Source organism: Vombatus ursinus, unplaced genomic scaffold, assembly GCF_900497805.2.
Source record: "Vombatus ursinus unplaced genomic scaffold, bare-nosed wombat genome assembly UNPS02014775.1, whole genome shotgun sequence".
NCBI lineage: Eukaryota > Metazoa > Chordata > Mammalia > Diprotodontia > Vombatidae > Vombatus > Vombatus ursinus.
In genome coordinates, this window is record NW_020954553.1 from 15,122,166 (window position 1) to 15,149,300 (window position 27,135).

The 27,135-nt window shown below is 45.3% G+C and overlaps 2 protein-coding genes across 3 annotated transcripts; both read right to left on the minus strand.

The window, feature by feature from the left end:
• Positions 1–14,981: 14,981 nt before the first annotated feature.
• On the minus strand, positions 14,982–19,348 carry GJB4 (gap junction protein beta 4). 2 transcript variants are annotated; one of them, XM_027864651.1, is made up of 3 exons: positions 19,073–19,348; positions 17,856–17,965; positions 14,982–17,112 (listed from the first exon to the last, which is right to left on the minus strand). In XM_027864651.1, exon 3 carries the CDS (start codon positions 17,058–17,060, stop codon positions 16,263–16,265), a length of 798 nt encoding a protein of 265 aa, XP_027720452.1. In that variant the 5' UTR covers positions 17,061–17,112; positions 17,856–17,965; positions 19,073–19,348; the 3' UTR covers positions 14,982–16,262. The 2 variants fall into 2 exon arrangements, with proteins under 2 accessions (XP_027720452.1, XP_027720453.1); XM_027864652.1 differs by lacking the exon at positions 17,856–17,965.
• Positions 19,349–20,769: 1,421 nt separating this feature from the next.
• On the minus strand, positions 20,770–26,671 carry GJB5 (gap junction protein beta 5). Its single transcript, XM_027864673.1, has 2 exons — positions 26,506–26,671; positions 20,770–22,578 (listed from the first exon to the last, which is right to left on the minus strand). Exon 2 carries the CDS (start codon positions 22,552–22,554, stop codon positions 21,766–21,768), a length of 789 nt encoding a protein of 262 aa, XP_027720474.1. The 5' UTR covers positions 22,555–22,578; positions 26,506–26,671; the 3' UTR covers positions 20,770–21,765.
• Between the last annotated feature and the right edge of the window lie 464 nt (positions 26,672–27,135).

The window sequence follows — 27,135 nt, forward strand, 5'->3', positions numbered from 1 at the left end:
GAGAGTCAGATGCGACGGAGCAATAACAGAACCAGGAACTGATGGGCAGAAAGGTGAGGAGGTCAAAGGAAAATCCCAGACATGTCCCAGGAGACACGGAACCAGGGACAGGCTGAGGGGGTGGGAGTGAGTCAGCCTCTGCCCCCCAAGTTTCAGGACCTAGAGGAAAAATACTCCCTAGAATTTGGAAAACTGTTTTGTTTTTCTTATCAACCAAACTCTGTCTGGGAGTATGGGCCAGGGCTGGGTGTGGCTCTTTCCCAGGAGGGAGCGGTGTCTTCAGGGTAGTTTCCAGCATAGTAGAGAACTGTTTCTTGGCCCCATTGGGCCTAGATCCCAGCTCTGCCAGGACATGAGGTCTAAAGAAGCTGTCTAGGCCTGTTGCATTGAAAAACATTCAACACAAGTCAACTCACATATTATTAAGCAAAAGGTACCAGGTACTAGAGATATAAAGACCGTAACAAAATTGTCCTTTCCCTCAAAGATCTTAACTACTTGGATGATACAGTATGTATGTACACAGAAAAGTAAATATAACACATCCTGTAGCAAGCAGCTGGAGCATATGTGGCTCCCAGGAAGGGCAAGGGCACAGGCGCATTCCCACGAATGCTCCAACCTATGAGCCCCCAGCCTCATAATAAAACAGTATTTTTTGATTCTAATGAATGGGATCAAGTATGAAGCATCTTGGCACCCATTGCTAAATTGTTGTCCAATCTAAATGTTGGGGCAGCTAGGTGGCGCAGTGGATAGAGCACCAGCCCTGAAGTCAGGAGGACCTGAGTTCAAATCAGGCCTCAGACCAAACATTTGACACTTACTAGCTATGTGATCCTGGGCAAGTCACAACCCCAATTGCCTAAAAAAAAAAATCTAAATGTTAGTCAGTTAGTCAGTCAACAAGCTTTTAAAAATTAAGGGCTTACTTGGACCTAGGCACTATGGGATTCAAAGAAAGGCAAACCACAGCCTCTGCCTTCAAGGAATTCACATTCTAATGGGGGTGACAATACACAAAAAAAACGTAGGCACAAGATATCTACAGCTACTCAGCATTCTAAATAACCTCCTATCTCCCCAGCACAGCCGGAGAGGGTATAATTCTCTGTAAGGTTTTTCCTAGTGAAAGCCTTTTGAAAACCCTTATCTGTTTTTGGAAGAGCTCAGAGATAGTAGGAGACAGCCGGCAGAAGAATGATGGTGAGGCCGGTGAGGTTGGTGAGGCTGGGGCATCTCTGGTGGTAGAAGGGGGACAACCTTAAGAGCTTGTGGGAACGCTGGCCTGAGAAGGGTGAGTTGTGTGGCACTGGGGATTATTCATGACTCCTTCCTTCTCACAACCGAATCCTCGAGCCTGACTCCACCACAGAAGCGTCCTACAACCCCACCCAGACACAATTCCACCGACAAGCTGTGCTGATCCTCTCAGCTTTCACAGGGCTTCTTCTGTGTAGACTGGGGCTAGAAACATAGGGATGAAGCAGGCAGGTGTAAGTGCCTGAGATCCAGATGAGTCAGGGAGGGAGGCAGCAGACTTTTTGGAAATGAAACATCCAGATTCCCAGGCCAATGTGCATTAAGTAAATGCTTCCCGATTTGTTTGGTCCTGGCCGCTCAAGAGGAGAATGCCTCCTCGGTCCCTAGTGATCACACGGTCTGGCACTATGCTTTTTCAATAAGGATAATAATCAGAGTTTATATAGCGCTTTAAAGTTTGCAAGGGACCTCATTATCTCAATTTGATCTTCATAATGACCCTGTAAGGTAGGCACTACGATTACCCCATTTTATAGATGAGGAAACTGAGGCCAATAGAAAGAAATGATTTGCCCAGAATTGCACAGATATCCAATGTCTGAGACCAGATTTAAACTCATGTCAGGTGCTCTGTCCAGTAGATCACCTAATTGCCTATTACTATAAACAATTATTCCTGAGCACAGACATTCCCTGGTAAATACACTCATATGTATGTAAAATTCAGGTCTGAGATAAAGACATACGCCTGTATGTTTACCTACAAATGTACAGACAGGTCTGTCTTTAGACAGATGTGCACATACTTGTCTTCCTTTTCTCCCACCTGTGTTCCCAGGTAACCCCATAAGGAAGGACTGACTTCACCCACATAATGTCCTCTCCTTTAGACAGAGCCATAACCAGGACTTCTGGAATCTGAGGCAAATTCATTTGAGGAGGATGTGGAGACCTTATAATGCTTTTTTTTTTTTTTGGCAATTGGGGTTAAGTGACTTGCCCAGGGTCACACAGCTAGTATGTGTCAAATGTTTGGTCTAGGGCCTGATTTGAACTCAGGTCCTCCTGACTTCAGGGCTGGTGCTCTATCCACTGCACTACCTAGCTGTCCCAATGCTCTTTCTTCAAAGAGAGGTCAAGCCAAGTATATCCCTTCCCAATTTACCTTTCCAGGCTCATTGTTTGTTACTCCCCTTTAAGCACATGATGGAATAGCAACTGACCTTGCTATTCTTCATATACATCTCCCATCTCTGTGCCTGGAATGCCCTCCTTCTTCCTCTTTGACTCATACAGACTCTTACTTCTTTTACTATCCTTTATTTCATTTTGACCTCTGTCAACTGTTTGTTTGACACCTTTCCTGCTCCCCTCAGTTGCCTGCCAGTGTCCTGCTTCCCCAAATGATTTCGTATTTATTTTATATTTAATCTGTATCTACTTGTGTATTTACATGTTATCTTCCCTGATAGAATGGAAGCTCTTTGAGGGCAGGAACTGCTCCATTTTTGTCTCTGTATCTTCAGGGTCTACCACAGTGCCTGGAATGCAGTAGGTGTTTCTTAAATGTTTGTTAACTGATTCCCCAGAGAGGAAAGTCCCCTGAAAGGGTGGAAAGTAGCACAGGTGACCAAACTTCTACCTGCTCCTCACCTTTGGGCTGGCTAAAGGCTGATCTACCCATTTGCCTGTATTGAACCTTGTCTAGAGAAATCAGCTCTTTTTAGTGGATCCAGCCCTGCCTGTCCATTTTCCTGGTGCCGATCCACTTGGGGCCTGGAGTCTCCCTTCTCTCCCTTCTCCAAGATGGGGGATTAGCTAAAAGGAGGTGTTGTGCCCCCATCCATGTCACAAAACTCAGCCATGTTAGTTATAGCTCTGGCTTTAGAATCAAGTCCTATTGCTAGGGCCCCAAAGACACTTTAGACACTAGATATAAATGTGGAATTTGGAGATTGGAGTTTTATGAGTGAGAGGTGGACATATGACTCTAAACCTGAACCATTGTAGCTGAAAGTTCTTAAATAATTTTTTGTGTGTGCCCCAAGTTCCTTCAGACTAGGGGCTATCCAAATCTGGGGTCAAGTCCCTTCCCCTTTAGCCTGGGGGGGGGTGGTCCTTGAGTATGGGGCTGCATTTCCTTATTCAGGTTGGGGAAATTCTTTTGGTTGAGACCACACCTCCTTCTGTGTCTCAAACAGGAGAGTGAGTTTCCCCTAGGGTGGAACAGGGATGGAAAAAGAGCCAGACAAAGACTAAGCCATGAGTCTACTGTGACTCAGGGCCCCCTCAGGCTCAGGCTCACTTGACCATAACCAGGGAAAGCTTGTCTTTAAAGGAAAATCAGAAGTGAAGCATCAGGAAAGACAGCCTCAAGCTAAGGATGCAATGCCTGACCTAGGGGTGAAACTTGGGGCTAGACTGACCTTGGCCTGGGACAGGGCCAATGTTGGGAAGCTATGACTCAATACTATAACTTTCATCTAAGTTTTCCCAGCCCTACTTCCAGTTACCCACAGTATCTAGGTAGGAGTGAAGAGGGGGACAGCTCCTCGGACCTTAAAGGAAAGTAGAGGGGACTTCTTCAAGTCTCCCAATGGCGGGCCAGGGTCCCAGAGGAGAGCTACTACTGCTTCCCTTAGGGTTCTAGGGGTAACACTGAAGGGCTGGGATATTCATGTAAGTTTATTTTGGTTGCTTGTTAAGGTTCCCACTTGTAAATCTCTTTGTGCATGTAGAGTTTGCATTGCCATGTGGCATGGCTGTCTGCGTGTAGCATGTGGCATATACACTTGGGGCAAAAGGAGACAGCTTCAGGTCTTCTGAACTTTCAAATTCCAATAAGTTATCCTCTGGTCATTGAGATGGGGGTGGTACAATGTGATAAACCAGAGTGAATGAATTAAGAGCAGTCCACCATTGCTTTATAAATATTAAGTTTTTGCCCACATAACCACCTAAGCTTTGGTCTCAGCTTAATTAATTTATAAAATTACTTCCTTTTTGTGGTCTTTTTCTTTATTACTTAAAAAAATTTCATTCTGGACTTAAAAAGCACCAAATAAGAGGGTATTTTCATATACATAGTAGAACAGAAAAAAAATTGTACGTGAAACTACAGGTCTCTATTGTATTTTGGGTAGCCTCTTTTCTTTTTAAATATATATATATATATATATATATATATATATATATATATATATATACAATCTGTAACTTTTAAAGCCATCCTGCTTATTTTTGATTCTGACCTATCTGTTTCTTCTGTGCATTGAATAAAAGATACCTCAATGACCCTCTTTTCTTTCCTTCCTTTCCTCCTTCCCTCTCTCCTCCCTCCCTCCCTCCCTCCGTTCCTTCCTTCCCCTCTCCTGGATCAAGAATTGAGTCAAGAGGTGGGTAGCATGCTTCATCATTGGTCCTCTAGTACTGTATGTAGTTGATCATTGCATTCATCAGAGTCCTCAAATCTTTCCATGTTTTTCCTTATAATGCTTTTGTTATTGTATACAGTAAGTTGTTTCCCTGTTTCTGCTTACTTCATTCTGCATCAGTTCATTTATGATTTTTGTGAAATCATCCATTTCATCCTTTCTTAAGGCATGATAATATTCCCTGATGTTCTTATACTATAATTTGTTAGCCATTTTCCAGTAGATAGACACCCCTTATTTTCCAGAGCTTTTCTACTGAAAAAAGAGCTTCTATTAATAATGTTGTATAAGTAAAGAAAGAATCCTTTGCTTCTTTCTTTGATTTTCATGGAATATAGACCTCATGGTGGTATCACTGGGTCACATAGTTGAGCAAATTTTTGGGTATAGTTCCAAATTGCTTTCTAGAATGGCTGTATCAATTCACAGTTCCACCAGTGGTGCATTAATGCATTTGTTTTCCCTCAGCCCTTTAATCATTAGTCATTATGCTTTTTTATCATCTTTGCTAATCTGATGGTCTTGAGATGGAATGTCAGAAATGCTTTAATTTACATTTCTTTAATTACTAGTAATTTGCATTATTATTAGTGATTAGCATTTTTCATTTGTTTGTTGATAGCTTAGCTTTCTTTCTTTGAAAATTTTCTGTGCACGTGCTTTGATCATTTATCTTTCTATTGGGGGACAGCTTTTGTTCTTATAAATTTGGTTCAGTTCTTTAATATGTCTTGCAAATGAGAACTTTAAAGAAACTTGCTGCAAAGCTTTTTTTTCCAGTTAATTGTTTCCTTTCTAATCTTAGCTGCATTGGTTTTGTTTGTGCAAAAATTTTAGAATGTCATATGATTAAAATGGTCCATTTTATCTTCTATTATCTTCTCTATTGTGTTTTGTCATGAACTCTCCCCCTAACTATAGGATCTTAAAGATAATTTCTTTCTTGTTCCTCTAATGTGCTTATAATGTCACCCTTTATGTCTATGTCATGTATCCATTTGGATCTTATCTTGATATATAGTGTAAGATGTTTTGTTCTCTATATTACTTAATTTCCGCTAGTCTGCTTTCTAGCTTTCCCAGCCCTTTTTGTTTTCAAATAGTGACTACTTAGTCTAGTAGCTAGGGTCTTTGGGTCTGTAAAACTTTGTGTTCCTTTTCTGCTGTATGTTGTGTACTTAATCTGTTCTACTGATCTACTTTTCTATTTCATAATCGAATTGTTGCAATGGTTACTATTTTGTAGTATAGTTTGAAGTCTAGTACTGCTAACCCCACTTCTTTCTTATTTTAAAAATCATCTCTTAACCTAAAAGTCTCTTGGACTACAAGGGTTTACTCCTCACTCCCATGAATTGTGGAACAAAAGATAGAGAGCCAGAGTCAGAGTTATTTATGTAGGGAGTATCCTCTAATTCAGAGTCAGGTCATACATTGCCCCCTCAGGGTGTCAGGGTGACACTGAAAGTTTGGAGTGAATTTCTTCTAATGCTTGAGTCCCCACTGATTGTGTTCCCTCATCTGTGAGCCAACAATGATTAGTATCCCTTTTCCATTTAGCCATTTAACATTGATTATGATTGTAAAGCACTTAACACAGTGCCTAGCAATAGAGCAATATAAATGTTAGATTATCATTATTGTTGTTGGCATCAAGCTTTTACCAAGGGATATTTACTTCCTAGATATAGCAATGTCAAAAGTACAAGTATTTCCTCCCATTATCTCAGGGACACATTCTCCCCTCTATCATCTTTGTCTTTGGAGAGAGTGGGCTGAGATTTAGCTTAGTTCCTACATAGCACTGGTCCCCCCAAGTTCATGTCCAAATTGATGTTGGCTTGGCTGCAAAACCTGGCATAGATCTAAACTCCAGGAATCTTGGATGACCAGACAGCTCACTCTCCTGACATTTTGAAACTCACAAGGATGTAGTATCCAATTTTTTCATCTAAAACAAAAGCAGAAATGCCATGGCCCATATCCATTGTGACAATGTTCACCTCAAGAGAGGGCCTCTTACAGCATCATCTCTTATTGGTTGCCATCAGCAAAAGAGTGGACTCAAGATCAGAGATCCACCAACTGAGAGGAGCCAAAGAGAATGTCCAAGACATTGGTTGACTTTTGAAGACAATATCAATTCTAGCTTTGTAACCAATCCAAGGGGCTGCCATTCTCCATGTTGTCAGATAACCAGAACCAGTTACAGAATGTCTACCAATGTTCTAATGTATCTTCAAGGCACTTCCATTACCCATCCTAATGACTGATCTGGAAGTGGGCAAATGGGTAGATGCTGTCGGATGTACCAGTCCCCCTTATATTTGCCTCCTTGGTGTTTCACACAGTTCCTAGAACATAGAAAGCATTTAATAAATGCTTGTTGACTGACTGACTGATTTGGACTAGGAGGGCCTATATTTGAATTTTGACTCTGCTACTTACTACAGTGTGCATTCTTGGACAAATTACTTCCTCTCTGGGCCTCAGTTTCTTTTTTCTATAAACTAAGAGGGTTGGAAACATGTCTCTGAAGAAAAGATGAGAAAATGCACTTCCCATCCTTTTTTACATAGGTGAGGGACTGTGGGTGTGGAACATTTCATATTCTGTTGCACTTGTTAGATGTATTGCTTAGTTTTGTTGAACCTTTTCTTCCTTCTTTGTTACAAGTGATGGCTTGCTGGGCAGGAGAGGGAGAAGGATGCATTTTGGAAAGAAAGGTGATAGGAGAATGAAAGATAGTAATAAAAATGTTAAAAAAAAAAGATTGGACTAGTTAACCTCTGAAGCCCCTTATAGCTCTAAATGCATGATTCCATGATTTTCAGATGCCCCTTTATACTAGCATTCTAATTGGAACCCTGGGCTGGTTAACCTTCTTACTTTGTGGTCCTCCCCTCCCCATCCTGTACTCTGTGGAAAGTAAGTCCCTCCCTCCTGCTCATCTACTTTCTGTGATACAGAAAGTCTGTCTTTGAAGGGTGAAAACTATACCCCACATACCTCCCAAACCCCATCAACTCAGCTTCTCTTAGGAACCTTCAGTAGTCCTCCTCATCTTACATCTCTTCCTCTGACACTCTTCTACCTTCTAGTTCTCAGGAAAACCCGGCTTTCTCTACTTGAAAAGGCTTTCATTCCTTGTTACTGTCTCTATGCTGGCCATTGGCTCTTCCTTCTCCTTTCTCTGCCCTGGGGTGTTGACATACTTTTGACTTTATTCCCCCTCACCACTGCCTGGTTCTTCCTCAGCCACTATCAGAGGATTTTAGGTTGGGAGCTGGAGGCAGCTTAGAAGTCATTTGGCCTGATCCCCTCATTCTTTCCTGTTGTCCCAGCTCATCAGCCCTCTTCTGGCCTCACTTTTCCCCCTTCATTCTTGATCTAATAGATAAGTAGGTCAACAAGTCATCTTCCTTCATCCTTGACATCAGAAGTTGAGGAAACTGAGGCCTAGGAAGTTTAAGGTTAAGGATTTGCCCAGTTCATACAGGTAGTACTTGGCAGAGCCAGGATTTTAACTTAGGCCTTTTGAAGTCAAGTCAGACCTCTTCTTCTTTTCTTTCTTCATGCTATCTGACCATCCCAACTATATCACTGTGGCCAGATTCTGTCACCTATTGGCATTCAGATCACTGTAATTCTCAACGAATTCAGTGCCAGGATTACAATCTTCCACCCCACCCCAATCCCTGCCCACATCTTTGGTTATTTCAAAAGCCATGTTGGCAATGAAGACCTTGATTCCTGGTTCACCAGCCTCCTTAGCATCCACAATCTCAGTTTACACTTTTCCTCAGCCACTCACAGGAGTCATTACATTTTGTGTCATTATTACCTGAAATTGTTTCATCATCGTTATCTAGAATAAACCCTCTCTCTGATAAAAATCTCCAGTTCTTCTCTCTCTCCCACTGCCTCACACCTAATCCTTACCCTGGCTTGTAGCTCCTCTTTCTTTCCTGACATCCCAGCTCATCAACACTTTTCTGGTCTCACTTTTTCTGCTTCATACTTGATCCAATAGTTAAATAGGTCAACAAGTCATTGTCTTTCATCCTTGAATTCCTCGCACACTTGTCCTTCTGTTATTGCCTAATTAATCCTAGGGGACTTTAAAATTCATGGCAACCCTTCCAATCAATCAATCAGTCATTCAGTCAACCAATCAATAAGTATTTCTTGAGCACATTTTCTATTTGCCATACTCAGTGAGAGGCAGTGGGGCTACAAAGAAAAACAGTGAAAGAGCCTGTATTCTGAACCTACATTCCATCAGGGAAAGTCCTTCTAATGCAACAGCATCCCCTAATGCTGTGGTGTCCCAGTTCATGATCTTCCTAAACTCCAGTGAGATCTGTCTCCACTCTACCTCAGCCACCTACAGGGGTGGACACACCTTGAACCTCATTATCACCCAAAACTGTTCCACCTTCGTGATCCTGGACTCTGATACTCTTCTCTCTGATCACAATCTCCCGCCCTTCTCCTAGGGCCTCTCTCACTGCCTCACTCCTCCTAAACCTGCTTTTCATCGTCAAAGTGACCTCCACTTCTGTTTAGTCTCTCTCTGTTTCCCCCATCCTCTTCCTGGGACTTGTCTCATTTGCTTCCCTTCATCATTTTGACCCATAGTCAAACAGTTCAACATGATATCATTGCTTTCCACTCTCAAATCCCTCGGTCTGATCATTTGCTGTTCTGGAGTTCTGCTGTTCCTTAACTTTGGGTCGTTTTCTACCATCTACCTTCTCTGATGCCCAAGGAAGAAGTCACAAAACCGAGTCACTGACTGGGTCCATCACAACTGTGTCGTTGCCTATATATATAACACTTCTTTTATTTATCTCTGATGGATTCCCAACCATATTTCCAATAGTGACTGGTCTGGATTTATTCCTTTCCTCCCCATGTCTCCAACCCCACTTCCATCCCACCTTTTATTTTTCAAATAAAAAAAAAATTGTGACTGGATCTCCCCATCTTGCTCAGTCTATAAGTATTGTGGCCACTTATAGGCTGATCTCACTGTTGATCAGCATGGGAGCTTTGACCTGTTTCCAACCGGGGCTGGTTTGTCTTTCTTTTTTTATTTTATTTTTTATTTTTTATTTTTATTTTTAGGCAATTGGGGTTAAGTGACTTGCCCAGGGTCACACAGCTAGTAAGTGTCAAGTGTTTGGTCTGAGGCCAGATTTGAACTCAGGTCCTCCTGACTTCAGGGCCAGTGCTCTATCCACTGCGCCACCTAGCCGCCCCGGTTTGTCTTTCTTTAGGGGGCCTGCTGCCACCTGTTCTTGGGGCTCACAATGTCGGTTCCAGATTTATGTGAACACTTGATTGATTGGTTTAGCTCATTGCTACTCAGAAAACACTCAAGCTTAAGCCATCCACCAGCCCTAGTTTCCACATGGCAGGGATTAAAGGCTTATACCACCACACCTGGTTTCTTGTCCCTCTCAACTCCACTCTGCTTTTAGCAGGTAACCTTTCCTCCTATTTTACTAGGAAGATTTGGATTATATGTTGTGAACACTCTCATCTACCCCTTTTTAGTCTTCAAAAACTCTACATTTTCACCCATTCTCTTCTCTCTACTCCAGTCTTGGTGGGTAAGGTGGCCCCTTTCCTTATTTCTCTACTGATGCCTTTGATCCTGTTCCCTCCAGTCTCCTGGAATTTAAAATCTACCTCTCTCTCTCCCTCTCTCTCTCTCTGTCTCTGTCTCTGTGTCTTTCTCTCCCTCTCTCTCCCTATCTCCTCTTTGTCTCTGTCTCTCTCATACACATACACACACACACACACACACACACACACACACCCCTTCAATCTCTCCCTGGTGCCTCCTTCTCTGATGCATATGAAGGGTCTCTCCTAGCTCCAGTTTCTCTCTTTGACTGCTTTCACTTTCTCAGTACTTGTTCACCCCATTCCTCCTTTTGAATTTTGGCTGCTGCCTCTACCACTCTCCTGAAACTGCTCACTCAAAGGTCACCTCTTAATCACCAAATTGGAATGACCTTTTCTCAGTCTTCATCTTCCTTGACCTTTCTTAACATTCACCAACCCCTCCTCCTGCATATTCTCTCCTTCAGTCTTTCCTCTCTTGGTCCTCCTCCCACCTGTCTGACCTCTCCTCAGTCTGCTGGAGAGGAGTGTCCAGGGGTGGACCTCTACTTCTGGGCAGGTAGGTGGGCAGGTATAGCCATTTCTCAGTTCCTCAGTCTCATGTGTGAAACTGTGGGCACTGGTGAGCCCAGCTGTGCCTTGGGGATAGGAGAGATTTGGAGCTGGATGAGCTTAGAGCTTAGAGACCATACAGTCCAACATCTCATTTTTTCAATGTGTTTTCAATGTGTTCAAAATGGAACTCATTATCTTCCTGAAACCTGGCCATCCTCCCATCTGCCTTATTTCTGCCCATCCTCTCAGTGACCTGAATTTGAAACTTGAGAGCATCCTCAATGCTTCACTCTCCTTCAGGCTCCCTACCCCATCCACTCAGCTGCAAGATCTTGTTGTGGAGGTCCCCACAACACCTCCTGCATTTCTGGTGAGAAGAGCATGGTGCAGTGATACATATCTGCAGTCAAAGATCCTTAGTCCAAATCCCGATTCTGTTGCTTATTTGTAAGCTCCTAGAGGGCAGGGACTGTCTTTTGCTTCTTTTTGTATCTCCAGTGCTTAGCATGGAGTAGGCACTTAGTAAACATTTATTGATTACTATCCATATGACCTCAGGCGAGTCACTTAGCCTCTCTGTGGACTCAGTTTCCTCTTCTGTAAAATGAAGAGGTTAGACTAGACAATCCTGGAAAGTCCCTTGTAGATCTAAATGGATGATTCTGTAATCTTATTTCTTACATGACCATCACCCGACTTCAAGCCCTCCATCATCTCTTTTTTTTTATTTAAAAAAATTTTTTTTCTCCATCATCTCTTGTTTGGACTCTTGCAACAGATTTATAATTGGTCTCCTTGCTTCTAATTTCTCCCTTCCCTAATCCACAGCTGCCTAAATAGGCTCAAACAGAAATCCCTCAGCCTGGTAATTAAGGCCCTTCACAATACCTCTCCAGGCTTACTGTTTCTCCCCGCCACGTATGCACTGCGTATTTTAGCCAAGCTGACCTACTGGTTGTTCCTGGTCCTGGGCGTACCATCTCCTGCCTTGGGATCTTTGCACAGGCTGCTGAGCCCTCTCTGGACCATACCTCCTCTTCACTTCTTGTTTTTAGAATTCACACCATCCTTCCCAATGGTCCACCTCTTACAGAATGATAATCTAATCCCCCTAGTGAGTGGTCAGGCCCCCTCAAATTATCTTGCAGGTACTTATCTTTCCATTTGTATCAGCCTGATAGAATAAGGCGAGGATCTATTTTGTTTGTTTCTGGCTTTGTATCCCCAATGCCAGAAGGTATCTTAAATGTAGTAGGTGCTTAGATGTGCATTTTGAATCGAATGGGATTGAAATAACAAACTGAGGCCAAGAGAGGTGAGGTTCCTCTATGTAGGGGCTAAGTGGAAGAAGGTGCCTTGGCAGGAAGGCCCTCTGACTCCAAATAGGGTGTATTTCCCCCACTATACACCATGCCTAGTCTGCCCCCTCATCTACTCTCCTGGTCCTTCCTCTTCCCTGTTTTCCTAGAGTAATCGGTCCTCTTTGAAAATGAAGGACAAAGAACAACACCGTCACCAGTAAGGGGTGGTGGTGAATGAGTGCAGGGCAGGAAGAGCTTGGGTAATGGTCAGGAAGGTCCCCCGCCCAAATGTGGGCAGCCCTCAGTTATCAGTGGGGGTGTAGGGGGCCAGTATGTGAACAAGGCTGAGGAATGGATGGTCCAAAGTCATTTGTGTTTGGTTTAGAAAAGAAACCAGGTGGGTCAGGGGACCGATTGATCCCCGGAAGTGTGATGGCTTAGGTGAAGTTTCACATCCCTGACTTCACCCCCTTTTCCCTCATTTTAAAGGAGGCGGAGCTACTGCAGGTAACCCACAAAGGATCCATTCTTGGGGGAAGAATTCAGGGCTCAGACTTATCATTCTGGGTCTGTGGTCCCAGAGTCTGTAGAGGAATGTTTCTTCTCCTCCAGGAAGCCTATTAAGATTAATCAGTCCTGATGGTTCATTCAGGGGCGTCCCATGTGGAGAAATGACCAGGACTGGTGTTTGTCTGTCCCTCCATGAGTTAGCATTCCCTTCTCAGATGTGGTCCCAGCATGACTGGGGATAAGTCAGTCCTGGAAACACCCTCTGCAGGGGCTCAGGTGTGCCTTATAGAGGAGGCCTGATTCAAGAAGTCATCTGGGGGTGGGTGTGCTTGTAATCAGTGGGTGTGAAATTGGGACAGCTGCCTGAGCCAGCCATCTGCAGCTGTATGGGGGAGGAAGGTTGAGCACAGATCCAGTGTTTTGAGCTCTGAGGCTCTGTCACCTTGGCCTGGGACAGAGAGCCTTGACCCACCTGATCACCCTGGAACCTTGGGATTCCTGGGGATATCTTCAGGCAGAAAGAAGGTGCTAGGCAGGACCAGAGTCTTTTTGTCAGTACCTTAGGGCACTCTTGGGTTGAAGTGGGGAATTTGGGCCAGAAAGGGAGTAGCTAAGCCTGGTGTCTCACTTAGGAAGGGCAGATACCTTTTGAAAAGTGCCCTTAAGCTTAAAGGAAACATGTAATGAATATGGTGGACACAGAGAGGCATGGAAAGATTTACGTGAACTGATGCAGGAAAATAAATGAAACTCAGAAAACTATAGAAGATGACGACAGCATTGCAAATGGACAGACCAAGCATCATACCACAATGAAAAAGGAAGTTTGCAAGTTACAAAGCAAAAGGGTGGCCCCTGAGAAGGGACTGGAGAAGATGCTTCGGCCATTTCTTTGTGAAGGTGGGGTCCGTGGGAGAGTAGTATTGCACAAATCGTCAGATTTTTTTTACATATATTGATTAGTTTTGCTGATTTCTTCCCTTTTCTTCCTTTTTAAAAAATTCTTTGTTATAAAGGATGATTCTTTAGGAGGGGAAAAAGGGAAGGGCACTGGGGAAAATTTAGCTGACCTAAAAACAAAATACATCAAAATAGTTTTTTTTTTTAAATAGAAGGAACCATCTTCCCTGGAGCTCCAGCTGTATATGTGTATGTGTGGGAATTGGTCCAGATAACTTTTTACTGTCCATAAGGTGAACAGGAGATGAGTCCAGGATTTCAGTGGAGTCATTCCCCAGCTTCTCAAGTGGGGAAAAATGGTATGTGATAGGACTGTCCCTCCCTTCTTTAATGAGAGGCCCAGTGACTCTCACCCCAGGCACGTCCACGGGCAAGTCACTTGGATTCTTGGAGCCTCAGTTTCATCATATGTAAAATGGAAATAGTGCTACTTACTTGTACTACCTGCCTTGCCAGTTGTTTTCAAAGGACAGCCCTTTATAAATTATGAAACATCATAAATGTTAGTTGCTGATATTGTTATAATTACCAGATAAGGGGATGGTGGCGGTGGTAAAGATTCAAAGAAATTTTAAGGGACAAACAGAGCTTTTTATAAGTGGAATGAGGTAGTCAGTTTTCTATCCTATGAAGTCTTTAATGGAGGTCTTTAATGGATGACCATTTGTTGGGGATGGTGTAGGGAGAGATCCATTTTTAGGTATGAATTGGAGTAGATATCCTCTGAGGTCCTTTCCAACTCTGAGATTTTGTCCATGAGGGGTTTCTTAGGCCAGAGCCCAGCGATGCTGATTGTTTGGGGTGGGAGCAGCTTGATTCTGGACAAGTCATCAGATGTCTGATGCTACTGGTCTATTCCCCAAACTGCCTTTCCCTAGGTCCCTTCCACTCCTTTCTCACCTCCATCTCACCCAGTACAACTGTTTGGACAAAAAGAACTGTTTCTTTTTTTTTTAATCTCCATTTTATTTTTAATAATTTTTATTTTAAATAATTCTGAATTTAACAACAACCAAATAAAATGAGTATTTTCACATACATTGTAGAATGGAAGGAAAGACTGTACATAAAAAGCTCATTTCTATTATGTAGAGCTTGCTTTTCTCTTAAATTGTATAATAAATCCAATAAGTAACTTTCAAAGCTGTTCCGTTTGGTTGAGATTCCTTCTGTTCTCATTTTTTCTTTTGAGAACTCTATGCTTACTCTTCCTGTCGTCTCCCTTCACACCCCACCTCCGCTGAAGAAAACAAACAAATACCAAACTAGAGAGAAATGGTTCCCCTGCTTCTCACCCTCCCCTCCCCCCTCCTTTCAACTCTTCTGTCTCTCCCCAAGTGCCCCTTTCCATACCCAAGGCTGAGTCATCTGCAGTAAGGCAAGTCCCAGCCTGTGATGGGTAGTGAGCTGGGCAGAGGGAAGGGGTTGTGGGTGTGGGTATCTGTCTTTTTGTCTTTCCCAGATTTTCTCTTCTTTAAACTCTATCTTGGGCCAAAGCCTTGGAAGCCATTTGGGACCTGTCCCCTAGCTGATGGGATATCCTCAACCTTCTCTGTCCTTTGCTGGCCTGAGAGGGGCACACCTTGGCCCAAAGGAGAGTCTTGACTTGGTCATCTCAGGGCGATGACATCATCCAGACTCTTTCCAAAACTGGAGTAGAAAAGGGACATCATTTCTCCCCTAGAAGCTTACAGTTGGAAGGACCTTGAAGGCAATCTTGTCTAAAATGACCCTGCATAGGAGTCCTTTTCCCAGCAACTGGTACCCAATCCACTCTCTGCTTGAAGATATCCAGTGTGTGATTGTGGGAGAACCGATTGCTTCTCCAGGCAGCCCTTTCCAGAAGTGGACATCTTTAATTGTAGGAAGTTATCCCCACCTTGTCATCTCTCTTTCCCTCTATCCCACATCCCCAGGACTTTACCCCCTAGAAGGTAGGGGTGAATTTAAATATTATTGACTTGCTTTCCAAGGCCAGAGCTGTTTGCCAAGTACTTTATAAAATGCTTTAATTCAGAATTTTCTCCTTTTGTAGGTGTGCATACACATGAGGTCCCAACCCAGCCCCTGAGTAAGCCTTCATCTCTTCATGGTGACCCTCCACCTTGCACTAGCTCCTTTTGTGGGGCTCATGGTGGGGAGCATTCCTAAGGGGAAGGAGATGCAGAAGCTGAACTTTTCGGTTATTTGGCCCCGTACCCTTCCAAGGATGGGATCTGTTGCTGGTGGCAAGTTTGTCTTTACCCTATCTACTCCTCTTAAGGCCCTGTTGCTCACTTAAGACCACATTTCCTCAGATGAGGGGACTCTGACCAAGCTGACTGGAGAGAAAGTGGTAATGGCTCAGTCTCTCATCCCTCCAGCCATCTCTGCCTGCCATGATGCTTGTAATGCTGTCAATATTGCATCATAGGATCATAGATTTGGATTTGGAAGGACCTTAGATACAACCTAGTCCAATCTTGTACAGGTGATAAGACTTAAGACTAGAGGTGGGACTTGCCCAAAGTCACTAAGGCGTAGAAGAACTCAGGTCTTCTAACTCCAGAACCAGGGTTTTTCTATGATTGTCCTGTCTTTCCATCCTTGCTTGAAATAAGAGACTTCAACAAGGCAATGTGACCTCCTTGGTGGGGTCACCTTGTTGCAAAGCCTGGGAGGGAGCATAAGGGGGGCAGGCATCCTGCAAAGACCCCAAGGGACCATGGTGGCCACGCCTCCGATGCTGCCGATGCTTCGAGTTCTGTGAACCTAGGAGCTCCTGGCATCTCTTGCAGACCAGGTAGGACACCTCCCCCAGATTGAGCAGAATGCAGATAACAGCTGTGGCCACCATGAAGTAGGAAAAGATCTTTTTCTCCGTGGGCCGAGAGATGAAGCAATCTACCACATTGGGGCAGGGGTCCACAGAGCAGTGCACCACACGGGGCATGTCATAATTGTTATAGAGGCGATGGAAGATATACAGGAATCCGGCATCCACGCCAGCCTTGAATATCAGACTCAGTAAGTAGGTCCACCAGAGGCCTCCTCGCTTCTTTCCTGGGTTGCAATAGAGGGGCCTGGCCTGGGGCCCGTGCTTCAGGCGGTGCCTCCGCTCCCGCTCCTCTCGGTAGGCTATGTGCATGACCACAAGCAGCGAGGGGCATGTGACCAGAATCAGCTGCAGGGCCCACAGGCGGATGTGGGAGATGGGGAAGATGTGGTCGTAGCAGACGTTGGCGCAGCCTGGCTGCCGAGTATTGCAGTCAAAATCTTTGTGGTCATCGTCCCACACTTCCTCTGCTGCTACGACGTACACCAGTACTCGAAATATCAGTACCACCGACAGCCAGACGCGGCCAAGAATGGTTGAATACTTGTTGACCCCACTCAGGAGGCCCTGGAGGAATGCCCAGTTCATGCTGTCCGAGTCACCGACACAGGCTGCAGGAGATGCTTGTCCTTTGAATCACCTAATATGGAAGCAGCATGCTTTAGTCTCATCTACTCCTAAATCAGCTGGATACCCTGGATAATTTAAATGCAGGGATAATAAAAAGATCTCATATCTCAACCTCGTAGCCCACCCAACTGACAAAGAAAAATGATAAGAATATGTTCTGTCATATATGTTCTCTGCTTTAGGGCTGAGCAAAGGCAGGGAAATTCCAGGTACCCTTTTTATGGCTATGAAAATTCCTTCCCCCTCCTTCCTCCTCCTCTTCAGTTTCCTTTTAATGTATTGTCTCTTCCATTAGATTGTAAGCTCTCTGAGGGCAAGGTCTGTCTTTCTTTTTCATATTTGTATCCCTAGCACTCAGCACAGTGGTACCTGGCACATAGTAGGTGTTTAATGAATTTTTTTTTGGGAGTGAGGTGATCGGGGTTAAGTGACTTGCCCAGGGTCACACAGCTAGTGTCAAGTGACTGAGGCAGGAATTGGACTCAGGTCCTGCTGACTCCAGGGCCAGCGTTGTATCCATTGTGCCACCTAGCTGCCCCTTAATAAATGTTTACAATCAGTTCTTGCTCCCCTAACACCCCCCCCCCCCCGCCATTCCTGACTATTAACTCCCACAGCACTGCCTTTCTTGTGAGGGCTTTAGGCACACAGACTTGCATTGGTCCAACAGTTCTTAACTTGGAGTCCCCAGGTGGATATCCTGGGGCTTAAGAACTCGGATGGAAAAAAAAGACATCTTAATTTTCCACTAACCTCTAAAGGATATTTAATATTTTCTTGAATTCTGAATTTAAAGCAACAACAACAACAACTCCATGATTCTGAGAAGGGATCCACGGACTTCACCACACTGGCCAAGGGTCCTATGACATACAAAACAATTAAGAACATCTGTATGACCCAAAGAACATGAGAGAATAAACTGCTCCCGACAGTCCCTTAGTGCATCCCAGGCCAAAAGAAAGGGACCTCTGAATTTTCCATGACTCTACTCCTTTTCATATTCTAGGCAGCCTAGACGCACAGGAGAAAGAATGCAGAGCCTGGAGTCAAGAAGAACTGAGTTCAAATCCAGCCTTAGGCACTTCCTAGCTGTGTGAACCTGGGCAAGTCACATAAGCCTGCTTGCCTCAGTTTCCTCCTCTGTAAAATGAGCTGGAGAAGGAAATGGCAAATTACTCCAATATCTTTGCCAAGAAAACCCTACATGGGGTCAGAAGAGTTGAATGCAACTGAACAATAACAGTGCTCCTGGGCCAGGGAACTAGGCTCTGGGATTGCTGCTGAGGTGGGGCCACCCTTGAGATAAGGTGCTGTCCCCCATTTCTCTCCCAATTACTTAATTTTTTCTCAAGACCCTCCCTAGTGCCTTGTATTTCCTTCCTGTGTGATTTGCCTTATCACGTCACTCCTCTAGATGTTAGTTTCCTCAGATACAAAACAAGGTGATTAGACTAGATTATTTCAAAGGTCCCTTCCAATTCTAGATACTATGAGTCTATGATGGATCTGGCTGTTTTTGCTCATCGCCTTGGCAAGAATTTCTTTCCAGGTCCTAGATCCACATTTGAGTCCTTGTTCTGAAATCATAGCTCTCTTTTGTTCTCATCCCATCTCCAGAATTGCCAGAGTATGGGTAAGGAGTGAACTACAGGAGCTGAAGTCATGTGCCAAGATGACCTCTGCCCAAAGGATGGGAAGAGAGTTTGAGGAAGACCTGAGACCCAGCTCCTTTTGCTATCTAAATGGGCTAATCTTTGCCAGGTATCTCTCGGACCTCTGGTGGTCCAAAAACCTCTGCGAGGTTTTCACTCTGTTTACCCTGGTCCAGATCCTGGCTCGTCCTCTGGTCCCATCCCTATCCCCATATTTCCCCTGCCTCCTGGTAGCTCCCTCTTCCTTGTCCCTGTGTCCCCCCACCCCTGGCCTTGGCTTCTGGTGTCTGTCCTCCGCACACTGGGCTGTCTCACCTGTTCTGGGTCCAGCAGGCTATCCTCTGGCCCATTTCCTGAAGAGTCGGAGCCCAAATCTGGAGCTGCAGCTGGAGTAAGAAACACCCCGAGGTCTCCTGTCTCTGCTCAAGGGCCTCCCTCAAGCTTTTGTCCCACTCAGGCACAACACCTGTTGGGCGGAGCAGCCAGGACCAATGAGCCAAGGCACCTTGTCGGGCCAGTGGGTGGTTGGGCAGGCAGTATGGGCACTGAGACAGAGCAAACACTTGGGCTTTGCTGCACTCTGCTCCTGCTCCCAAGTCAGTCAGGTAGGCACGCAGGGGCGGGGACTTTCCTATGCAATGGGCCTCCAGGGTGCAGGGGTAAGTTTTCTGTCTATCAGTTTCGGTTAACTTTAGATTCTGCCTTGGCCCCCAGGGCAGGGAAGTACCTCTGTGGATACAGGGAAATTCAAGTCACTTCAACAAGATCACTGCCTTGTGTCTGTATTCCAAAGAAGCACGTTTTCGACCCCCGTTTTCTCAGATTGTTCAGCTGTTAGAATGTGGATTAGCTGTGTGACCTTGGGCAAATCTCTGAGCCTCAATTTCCTTCTCATCTGTCCCATAGGGATATTAACACTTTCATTACCAGACTGTGGTGTGGAAAGTGCTTTGTAAACCTAAAAAAATACTTAAACATGAACTATTGTGATTATAATTGTCATTGTCATTACTGGGAATTGGAATTCACAGATTTTCCTTGCTGAGGGGAATATGGGAAGGGGTGGGGGGGATAGAATTTGGCTAATGAGATTGCATTTTAGTTACTGGAAATATGAATTTAGAAATGGCAGGTGTTATGGTAGAGAAGAAAGAACACTGTCCTGGATTCTAGGGACCTATGTTCAAACCCTCTCTATGTTGCTTTTGATCTGGGTGACCTTGAGCAAGTCACTAGATGTACTATGGAGCATTGTTTTCTTTTGTAGTCAGGGTGGTGGTTCTGGGGGTGCTTCACATGAGAATTAGGCCAGGTTTAATCTACTGTATCCTATGAGGAGATTAGAGTCCCCAGGGGTCCCACAACTTGGCATCCTTCATAACAGAGTGACAAGAATACTTTCACCCTTTCCCGATTGGTTCCTAAACTGTATTTTAAGACCCACTTCTGCCCTGGTGTTTTGAAAGGGGTTCGGGGCTCAGCAAGGTGAGGGGAGTAAGCAGTCGTGGTTGTAGGGAGAGGTTGGAGAAGGCTATCCTCCCAGAGTACTAGAAGGCTCAGGGAAGAGTTTCAGGGTGTCAAGAGGAAAGGTTACACAGTGCAGTGGAATGAGCCTTTGATTTAGAGTCAAAAGACCTGCATTCTGGTGTAGACTCTGAGGCTGTCTTGCTGAGTGCCCTTGGTCAAGTCCCTTCTTAGATCTGAGTCTCATTTTCCTCATCCCTAAAATTGGGCTTAGACCAGCTGGTCTCTAAAGAGCCTTCTGATTCTCGAGCTCTGGAATTGTGTGAGAATGCTGCAGTTGGGACTTCCAGATTCTAGCTCGGTCCTCCTTTCCTTCCAGGGAGGGAGCTTGAGATAGGGTTTGCTTAGGAGGTCCATTACCGCATTCCTCCAAGTCAACCCACCGCCTCATCCTTTCCCTTCAAACACATCTCAGTGGATCAGTGCATCCAGCTACCAAGCAGTGTTTTATTTTTTTAACATTTAATTTTTATTTTATTTTTCTCAATTACATGTAATTTTTAACTTTTTTTTAAATTTGAGTTCTAAATTCAAGCAGTTTATCTATTAGGAAGGAGAAGAAGCAGAGAGTTCATCACTAGGAAACTAATACAGTGACTGGGGAATCCTGCAGCACTGAAGAATGAGGAGGTCCATCCTTCCACCCTGCCTCTAACCAGGCTTTATGGAGGTCGGTGGAATGCGAGTTGGGGTGGAGGAAGGATAGGACAAGCGTCATAGAGTAGGGTTGGGCTCCATTATCTTTCAGGTCCCTTCCGGCTCTGATATTCAATGATTCACTAGAACAGCCAGCAATTGCGGGGTAGGATAGGGCACTAACTGTCCCCGGGGCAGGTGAAGCCTGGGGGGTGGGGGTGGGAACGAGAGGGCAAGGCAGGGCACTGAGGCATCGCACTGCTGGAGAGAAGGAATTTTGGGAGGCGGAAGGGAATGACTCCAGGTGGAGTGTGGCCAGTCTTGAGTCTGACTTCCTCCCTTCTGTAAACAAGCTATGGGAGCCTTGGTGTGGCTCTGTTCCAAGGGGATAATAGGTTGAGGGATGTGTGACTGTGAAGGCTGTGGGAGCACTTGACGGTGCCTGTGTCTCGTCCCATAATGGCAGAAAGGATGGGTCCAATTGCTCTATTTTCCTTTGGATGTAACACTGTAGGCTAATGTTGCAATGGGGTAGGGCAGTGGGGATGGAGGCTTGATCCCCAAAAGGACGTCCTGATGGGAAGACTGGCAGAGTGTCACCATCGCCGAGTTCACCGTCCTTCCCCCTATCTGTGATGCCTCCTTTACTGGAGGGACTAAGTGTAGCCTTTCTAGATGAACCACTGAGGGTCTCCCCACCCAAAGGAATTTATGGCACCCAGACGGGGAACCTTGGTTCCACACCAGTTTGGTCCTTGGTCTTCATTCAGTGCCCTGCCCTTTTAATTCTGTGCCCAGTGCTGCATGGTGCCCACCAGTGCATGTGGCCTTCTTGTCCAGGCAACTCTTCATACCATGGTTTTCTTCACCTGGTCTTGGGGGGAATCAGGAGAAAAGGGCAGAAGGGGTGGCTTGGGGTCCGTGCCCAGGAAGATGAGGTCACCCCCAGTCAGCAGGTCCTTCTTGGCATCCCTTCTCCTGCCCCTCCGGCACTCCCAGCACCTCTTGCTGATCAAGTAACCCAATTCTACCAGGTTGAGCAAGATGCAGATGATGGCGGTAGACACCATGAAGAGTGTAAAAATGTTCTTCTCTGTGGGCTTGGAGATGAAGCAGTCCACAGTATGGGGGCAGGGGTCCTCGCTGCAAAGGACCACGTGTGGGAGCATGTAGTTGCGGTAGAAGCGGTAGAACACGTAGAGGAATGCTGAGTCCACACCAGCCTTGAAGGCCAAACTGCAGACATAGGTCCACCAGAGGCCTCCGCGCTTCTTGCCTGGGTTCGGGTAGAGGCGCCCGCCGCCTTCGCCCACCTTCTCCAGGTGTCTCCGCTCCCGGGTCTCCCGGTAGGCCACATGCATGATTACGAGCAGCGAGGGGCACGTGACCAGGATGAGCTGCAGGGCCCACAGGCGGACGTGGGAGACAGGGAAGAATTGATCGTAGCAGACGTTGGAGCAGCCCGGCTGGCGCGTGTTGCAGTCGAAGTCCTTGTGGTCATCGCTCCACACCTTCTCCGCGGTCACCAGGTAGACCAGCACGCGGAAGATGAAGACCAGGGACAGCCAGATGCGGCCGAAAGCCGTAGAATACTTGTTGACGCCGCTCAGCAGTCCCTCGAAGACACTCCAGTTCATTGTCCCTCAATAACGCGGCTGCCGCTGCAGGGGGACAAGATAGGAATTGACCAGGGAAGGCATGGGTTGGATCAATCCGGGAATGGGTTTTCAGGCCAGATGCTTGAAGGGAATGGTTTATTCTTTTCTAAAGAGGTCAGGAGGGCAGTTCAGTGAAGGGAAAGGGCGTGGGACCTGGAGTGAGGAGACCTGCTCTAGCTCTTAACATTTACTCTCTTTGAGTCTAATAAAATGTAAAATGGGGATAATAATATTCCTATTTCTTACTTTGCTGGGTAGTTATGATGAAAGTGCTTTGTAACCTTGAAGCCCCAAATTGATGTGAGATGTTAGTACTTTTATTAGATGCCTGGCTGAGTGCTGTCGACTCTAGAAGAGGCATGTCCTCTGGGCAAGACCTCAGGGAAGGGAGGAGGGGATACCCACACAGGTAGGCCCTAGTTAAATAAAGCAAGCCCAAATGATAAAAATTCTGATAAAGAGAAATGGAGGTCAATGTGATTGTTCACTTTAAAATAATTACTATGTGGTTTCTTCAAGTAATTAATTTTATTACTTTTACAATGACTGTTTATAGAAATCCAAAATAAGATGAAGGAACTTGGCTATTGGGTAAAGTGAGGCATACCTGCTCTTCATCTACAGAAGTTTGCTCTGGCTCAGACTTCCCTACTCATTATATAGTCCAATCCGGGGTCAGGCACTAGGTGCAGTCAAAGGCCTAACAAAGCCTATTGACAGCAAGGTGATAGGGTAGAAAGAGACTGGAATTTAGAGTCAAGAGGACCTGGGTTGAAATCCTGGCTTGGCTGTTTACTCCTTGGGTGACTTCTCTCTCTGGGCTTCAGTTTCCTCCTCTGTTAAGATGAAGGTGTTGGACTAGATGACTTTTATGGTCTATAATCCTAAAATAATGATGCGTCTTTCCAACAGGGAGAGAAAACTCACTAGATCTCTCTCCTCTGTCTTAGCCTCAGTTTCCTCATCTGAAAAATGGAAAGTTGCCCTCCCTACCTCACAAGGTGAGGCAAATCATAAATCTTTATAAATACTAAATAGGATGTGCATTGTTATTATTAACCCACAAGGGAGCTAGGTGGCAAAATGGATAGAACACAGAGCCTGGAGTCAGGAAGACTCACCTTCCCGAGTTCAAATCTGGCCCCAGACACTTATTAGGTGTGTGGCCCTGGGTGAGTCACTTAACCCTGTTTTTCTCAGTTTCCTCACTTGTTAAATGAGCTGGAAAAGGAAATGACAAACCACTCCAGTATCTTTGCCAAGAAAACCCCAAACGGAGTCACAGAGAGTCAGACACAACTGAAAGGACTGAACAACAGCAGTCCTGGGTGCCAGCAGGGAGATATATTAGTGAAAAGAGTTTCTAATTACAGGGCTCCAATTCGACTCCCACTCTATTCCTGAGGACCTGAGCAACCTGGAGCAGGCAGATCACTAAGTAATAATGACCATTTCTGCAGCCCTTTAAGGCTTACACTTCCCTTACAACAACTCGTGAGGGGAAGCGGAGGAGTATGCATTGAAGGTATTATTGTCCCCATTTTACAGAGGGGAAGGTCAGACCTGACACAGACACTCGACTTCAGAGCTGGGGCTGCCATGTCTGGAATGCACTTCCTCCTTATTGTCTTGTAGAATCACCAGCTTCCTTCAAAACAGGAAGGTGCTCTCTTCCTGGTTCTCCCAGTTATTAGTGGGGACCGTTTTTATCTCGAAATTACTTTGTATGTTACCTAACTGTGAGAGAGTTGCATCCTTTCCTAGTAGATAGTAAGCTTCCTAAGGGCAGGGACTACTTTTTTTTTAATCTTTGTAATGACAGTAGCTTCAGTTTACACAGCACACTTAGGTATGCAAGAGACTTTACAAATATCATTTCATTTGATCCTTGAATCAGCCTTGGGAGGATTGTGTCGTTTAGTCATTTTTCAGTTGATTTTTGTAATTTTTGAGTCATTTTCTGACTCTTCATGACCCCATTTGGGATTTTCTTGGCGAAGATACTGAAGTGGTTTGCCATTTACTTCTCTGGTTCATTTAACAGATGAGGAAACTGACGCAGACAGTGGTTAAATGACCTGCCTAAGGTGACACAGCTACTAAGTGTCTGAGGCTGGATTTGAACTCAGGTCTTCCTCAGTCCAAGTGTACTCTATCCACTGAAGCACCTCTTGGTATCCCATTATAATGCTTCACACATTGTAGGTGCTTCATAAATGTTCACTGAATTGAAATTAATTAAAATGCAATGTTTTTTTCCACTACAGTGTGCTGCTTTTCTGGGGCACAGTTTCCTCATTTGTAAAATGAGGGGGTCTTGACTAAATTTCAAGCTCTTCCATCTTGAAATCCTGTCCCAGCACCATCCTCATTTACTATTGGGTAGCATAATGTGGCAGCTAGAGCTCTCGGCCCAGAGTCAGGGAGACATGGGTTCAAATATTGACTCTGACACTTATTAGTATGAGTCCCTAAGCTAATCTCACAGCCTCTCTGAGACTGTTTCTCTAGCTATTGAAATGAGAATTTAATTAGCTGCCTCTTGGGACGTTCCAAGGAGAAAATAAAGTGCTTTGTAAACTTTAATGAACTATGTAAGTGTCAGCTATTATTATTCACATCCTCCCTAAAATATAATCTCCTTGGGAGGGAAGAGGCTGGGGGACAGTGAGCAAGTCTTTTCTAAACTTTATACTTTCCCCAGAGCAGGGTCCTGGGTTACTAAATAGAGGTTTGCTGAACTGAATTGAATTGTGTCCTGACAGAGATCTTTTCTGCCAGGAAGCCTTCTTGGATTGTCCACGGGTGGGGAACCTATGGCCTCAAGGCCACATGTGGACCTCTAGGTCCTCAAGTGAGGCTGCAGATTCCCACCCCTGGAAGCAAAGGAACAGAGGTGAAAGGTGAGGCTGAGCATTCCAAATTGTCTTGTTTCCCAGGATGGAGCAATAGCTCAGTTAAGAGCTAGGTTTGGAGCCAATCTTTGATTTGACGGTTTGATGGAATGGATGTGGCACTTTGTTAGGAAGAGAATCCTGCCTTAGCCTTTATACTGCCTGCGTAAACCCTGGACAAATCACTTAAAACCTTGATGAACCTCAGTTTCCTCATCTGTAAAATGGAGATAATAATAACACCTACCTGCTTCCTAGGAGTGTTTCGAAGATCAAATGAGATAATATATGTAAAGTTTTTTGCAACTCTTAAAATGCTATATAAATATCAGCTACTATTATGATTTAAAAGAGAGGTGTTTTCAACCCCAAGTTGTGCTAGTTTAGTGCTGTTTAAAGGATTTTGGGGGGAGGAAACTCCTTATGGGGTTCCTTAGGGGACATCCCAGGAGACCCTGCTCTGCCTTCTGCTCCCTGCTCCCTCCATGCCTGCAGGGCTCCCAGCTCAGTGAAGCCCAGCTTCCTGGAGTAAAACAGTCTGCAGCCTATAGCAGGCAAGAGGTTCTGCCTGGCAGGCCCGGGCTGAGCCAGCAGAACAGGTTCCACCCAGCTTTGGCATCTGGATTCCAGCTGCCACAGAGCAGGTCACTCATGTCTCTACTTGTTGTCTCCATGGGGACCGGGAAGGGGCTGGGCCCTGCAGCTTTTGGGGAGGGGGTGGTGGAGTGTATATTCCAGCAGGGGCTCCATTCTGAGCCATTTTGGTCTTCGAGATGCTCCATGTAGGTGGTGTCATCTGCCAGCTTCCCCCTCACTGGGCTCCTGAGTCCAGGCCCGGTAAACTAGATCAGGAGCCATAGGCCCTATTTTCCCAGGGATCAGGTTAGCCCTGAGCTAGGCGATCCACTTCTTGTCTCTGTCCTTTCTATCAGTCTCCGAAATTCTCAATTTGCCAGTTGCCCAGAGAATCTCACATCTGGATCTGGGGTCTGGTGAGCTGGGGACCTGGGAACTGGAGGGAGAGGGACTGACTTACCTGGTGGGTGGGCCTGCCGCTGGCCTGACTCCTCCTTCACCAGGGATCCCCAAAGGGCTGCTTTCCCCACTGCAGGCCAAAGAAAGTGTAGCTAAAACTCATCTCCAGTTAAGGAGAAATCATTTTTCCTGGGTAAGAGAAGGCTGCTCGGGTGTGACTGTCTCAGAGGTGGGGCCCTTCGAATTGCTGTGCTTTCCATTGGCTGCTGCTTTTGCCTTAGCCTTAACCTTAGCTGAGTCTGCTGTCTTGCTAATTGGGGCTGCGACCTATGGTGCTTAGGCGGCAGGAGGAGAACCCCACTGAGGACAAGTAAAGGCCTGGGGCTTAGAGTCGGGTCTCTGCTGCCTGTCAGATTTCAAAACTAGGGTGCTGAGGGTGGTGGTTGGGGAAGGAGCTTAGAGCTGGAAGTGGGACAGCCAGATGTTCTCTCCACTGTGCTAGGGATTACACAAATAAATGATAACTCAAGAGAAAAAGATCTGGGGGTCCTAGTGGATGGCAAACATAATTTGAGAATTGGCAGTCAAAATAAAAAAAAAAACCAAACATATTAATTCCATCTTAGTCTGTATTAAGAGAGGGAGAGTGTCCGGAATGAGGGAGGTGACAGTGCCATTGTCCTCTTCCAGG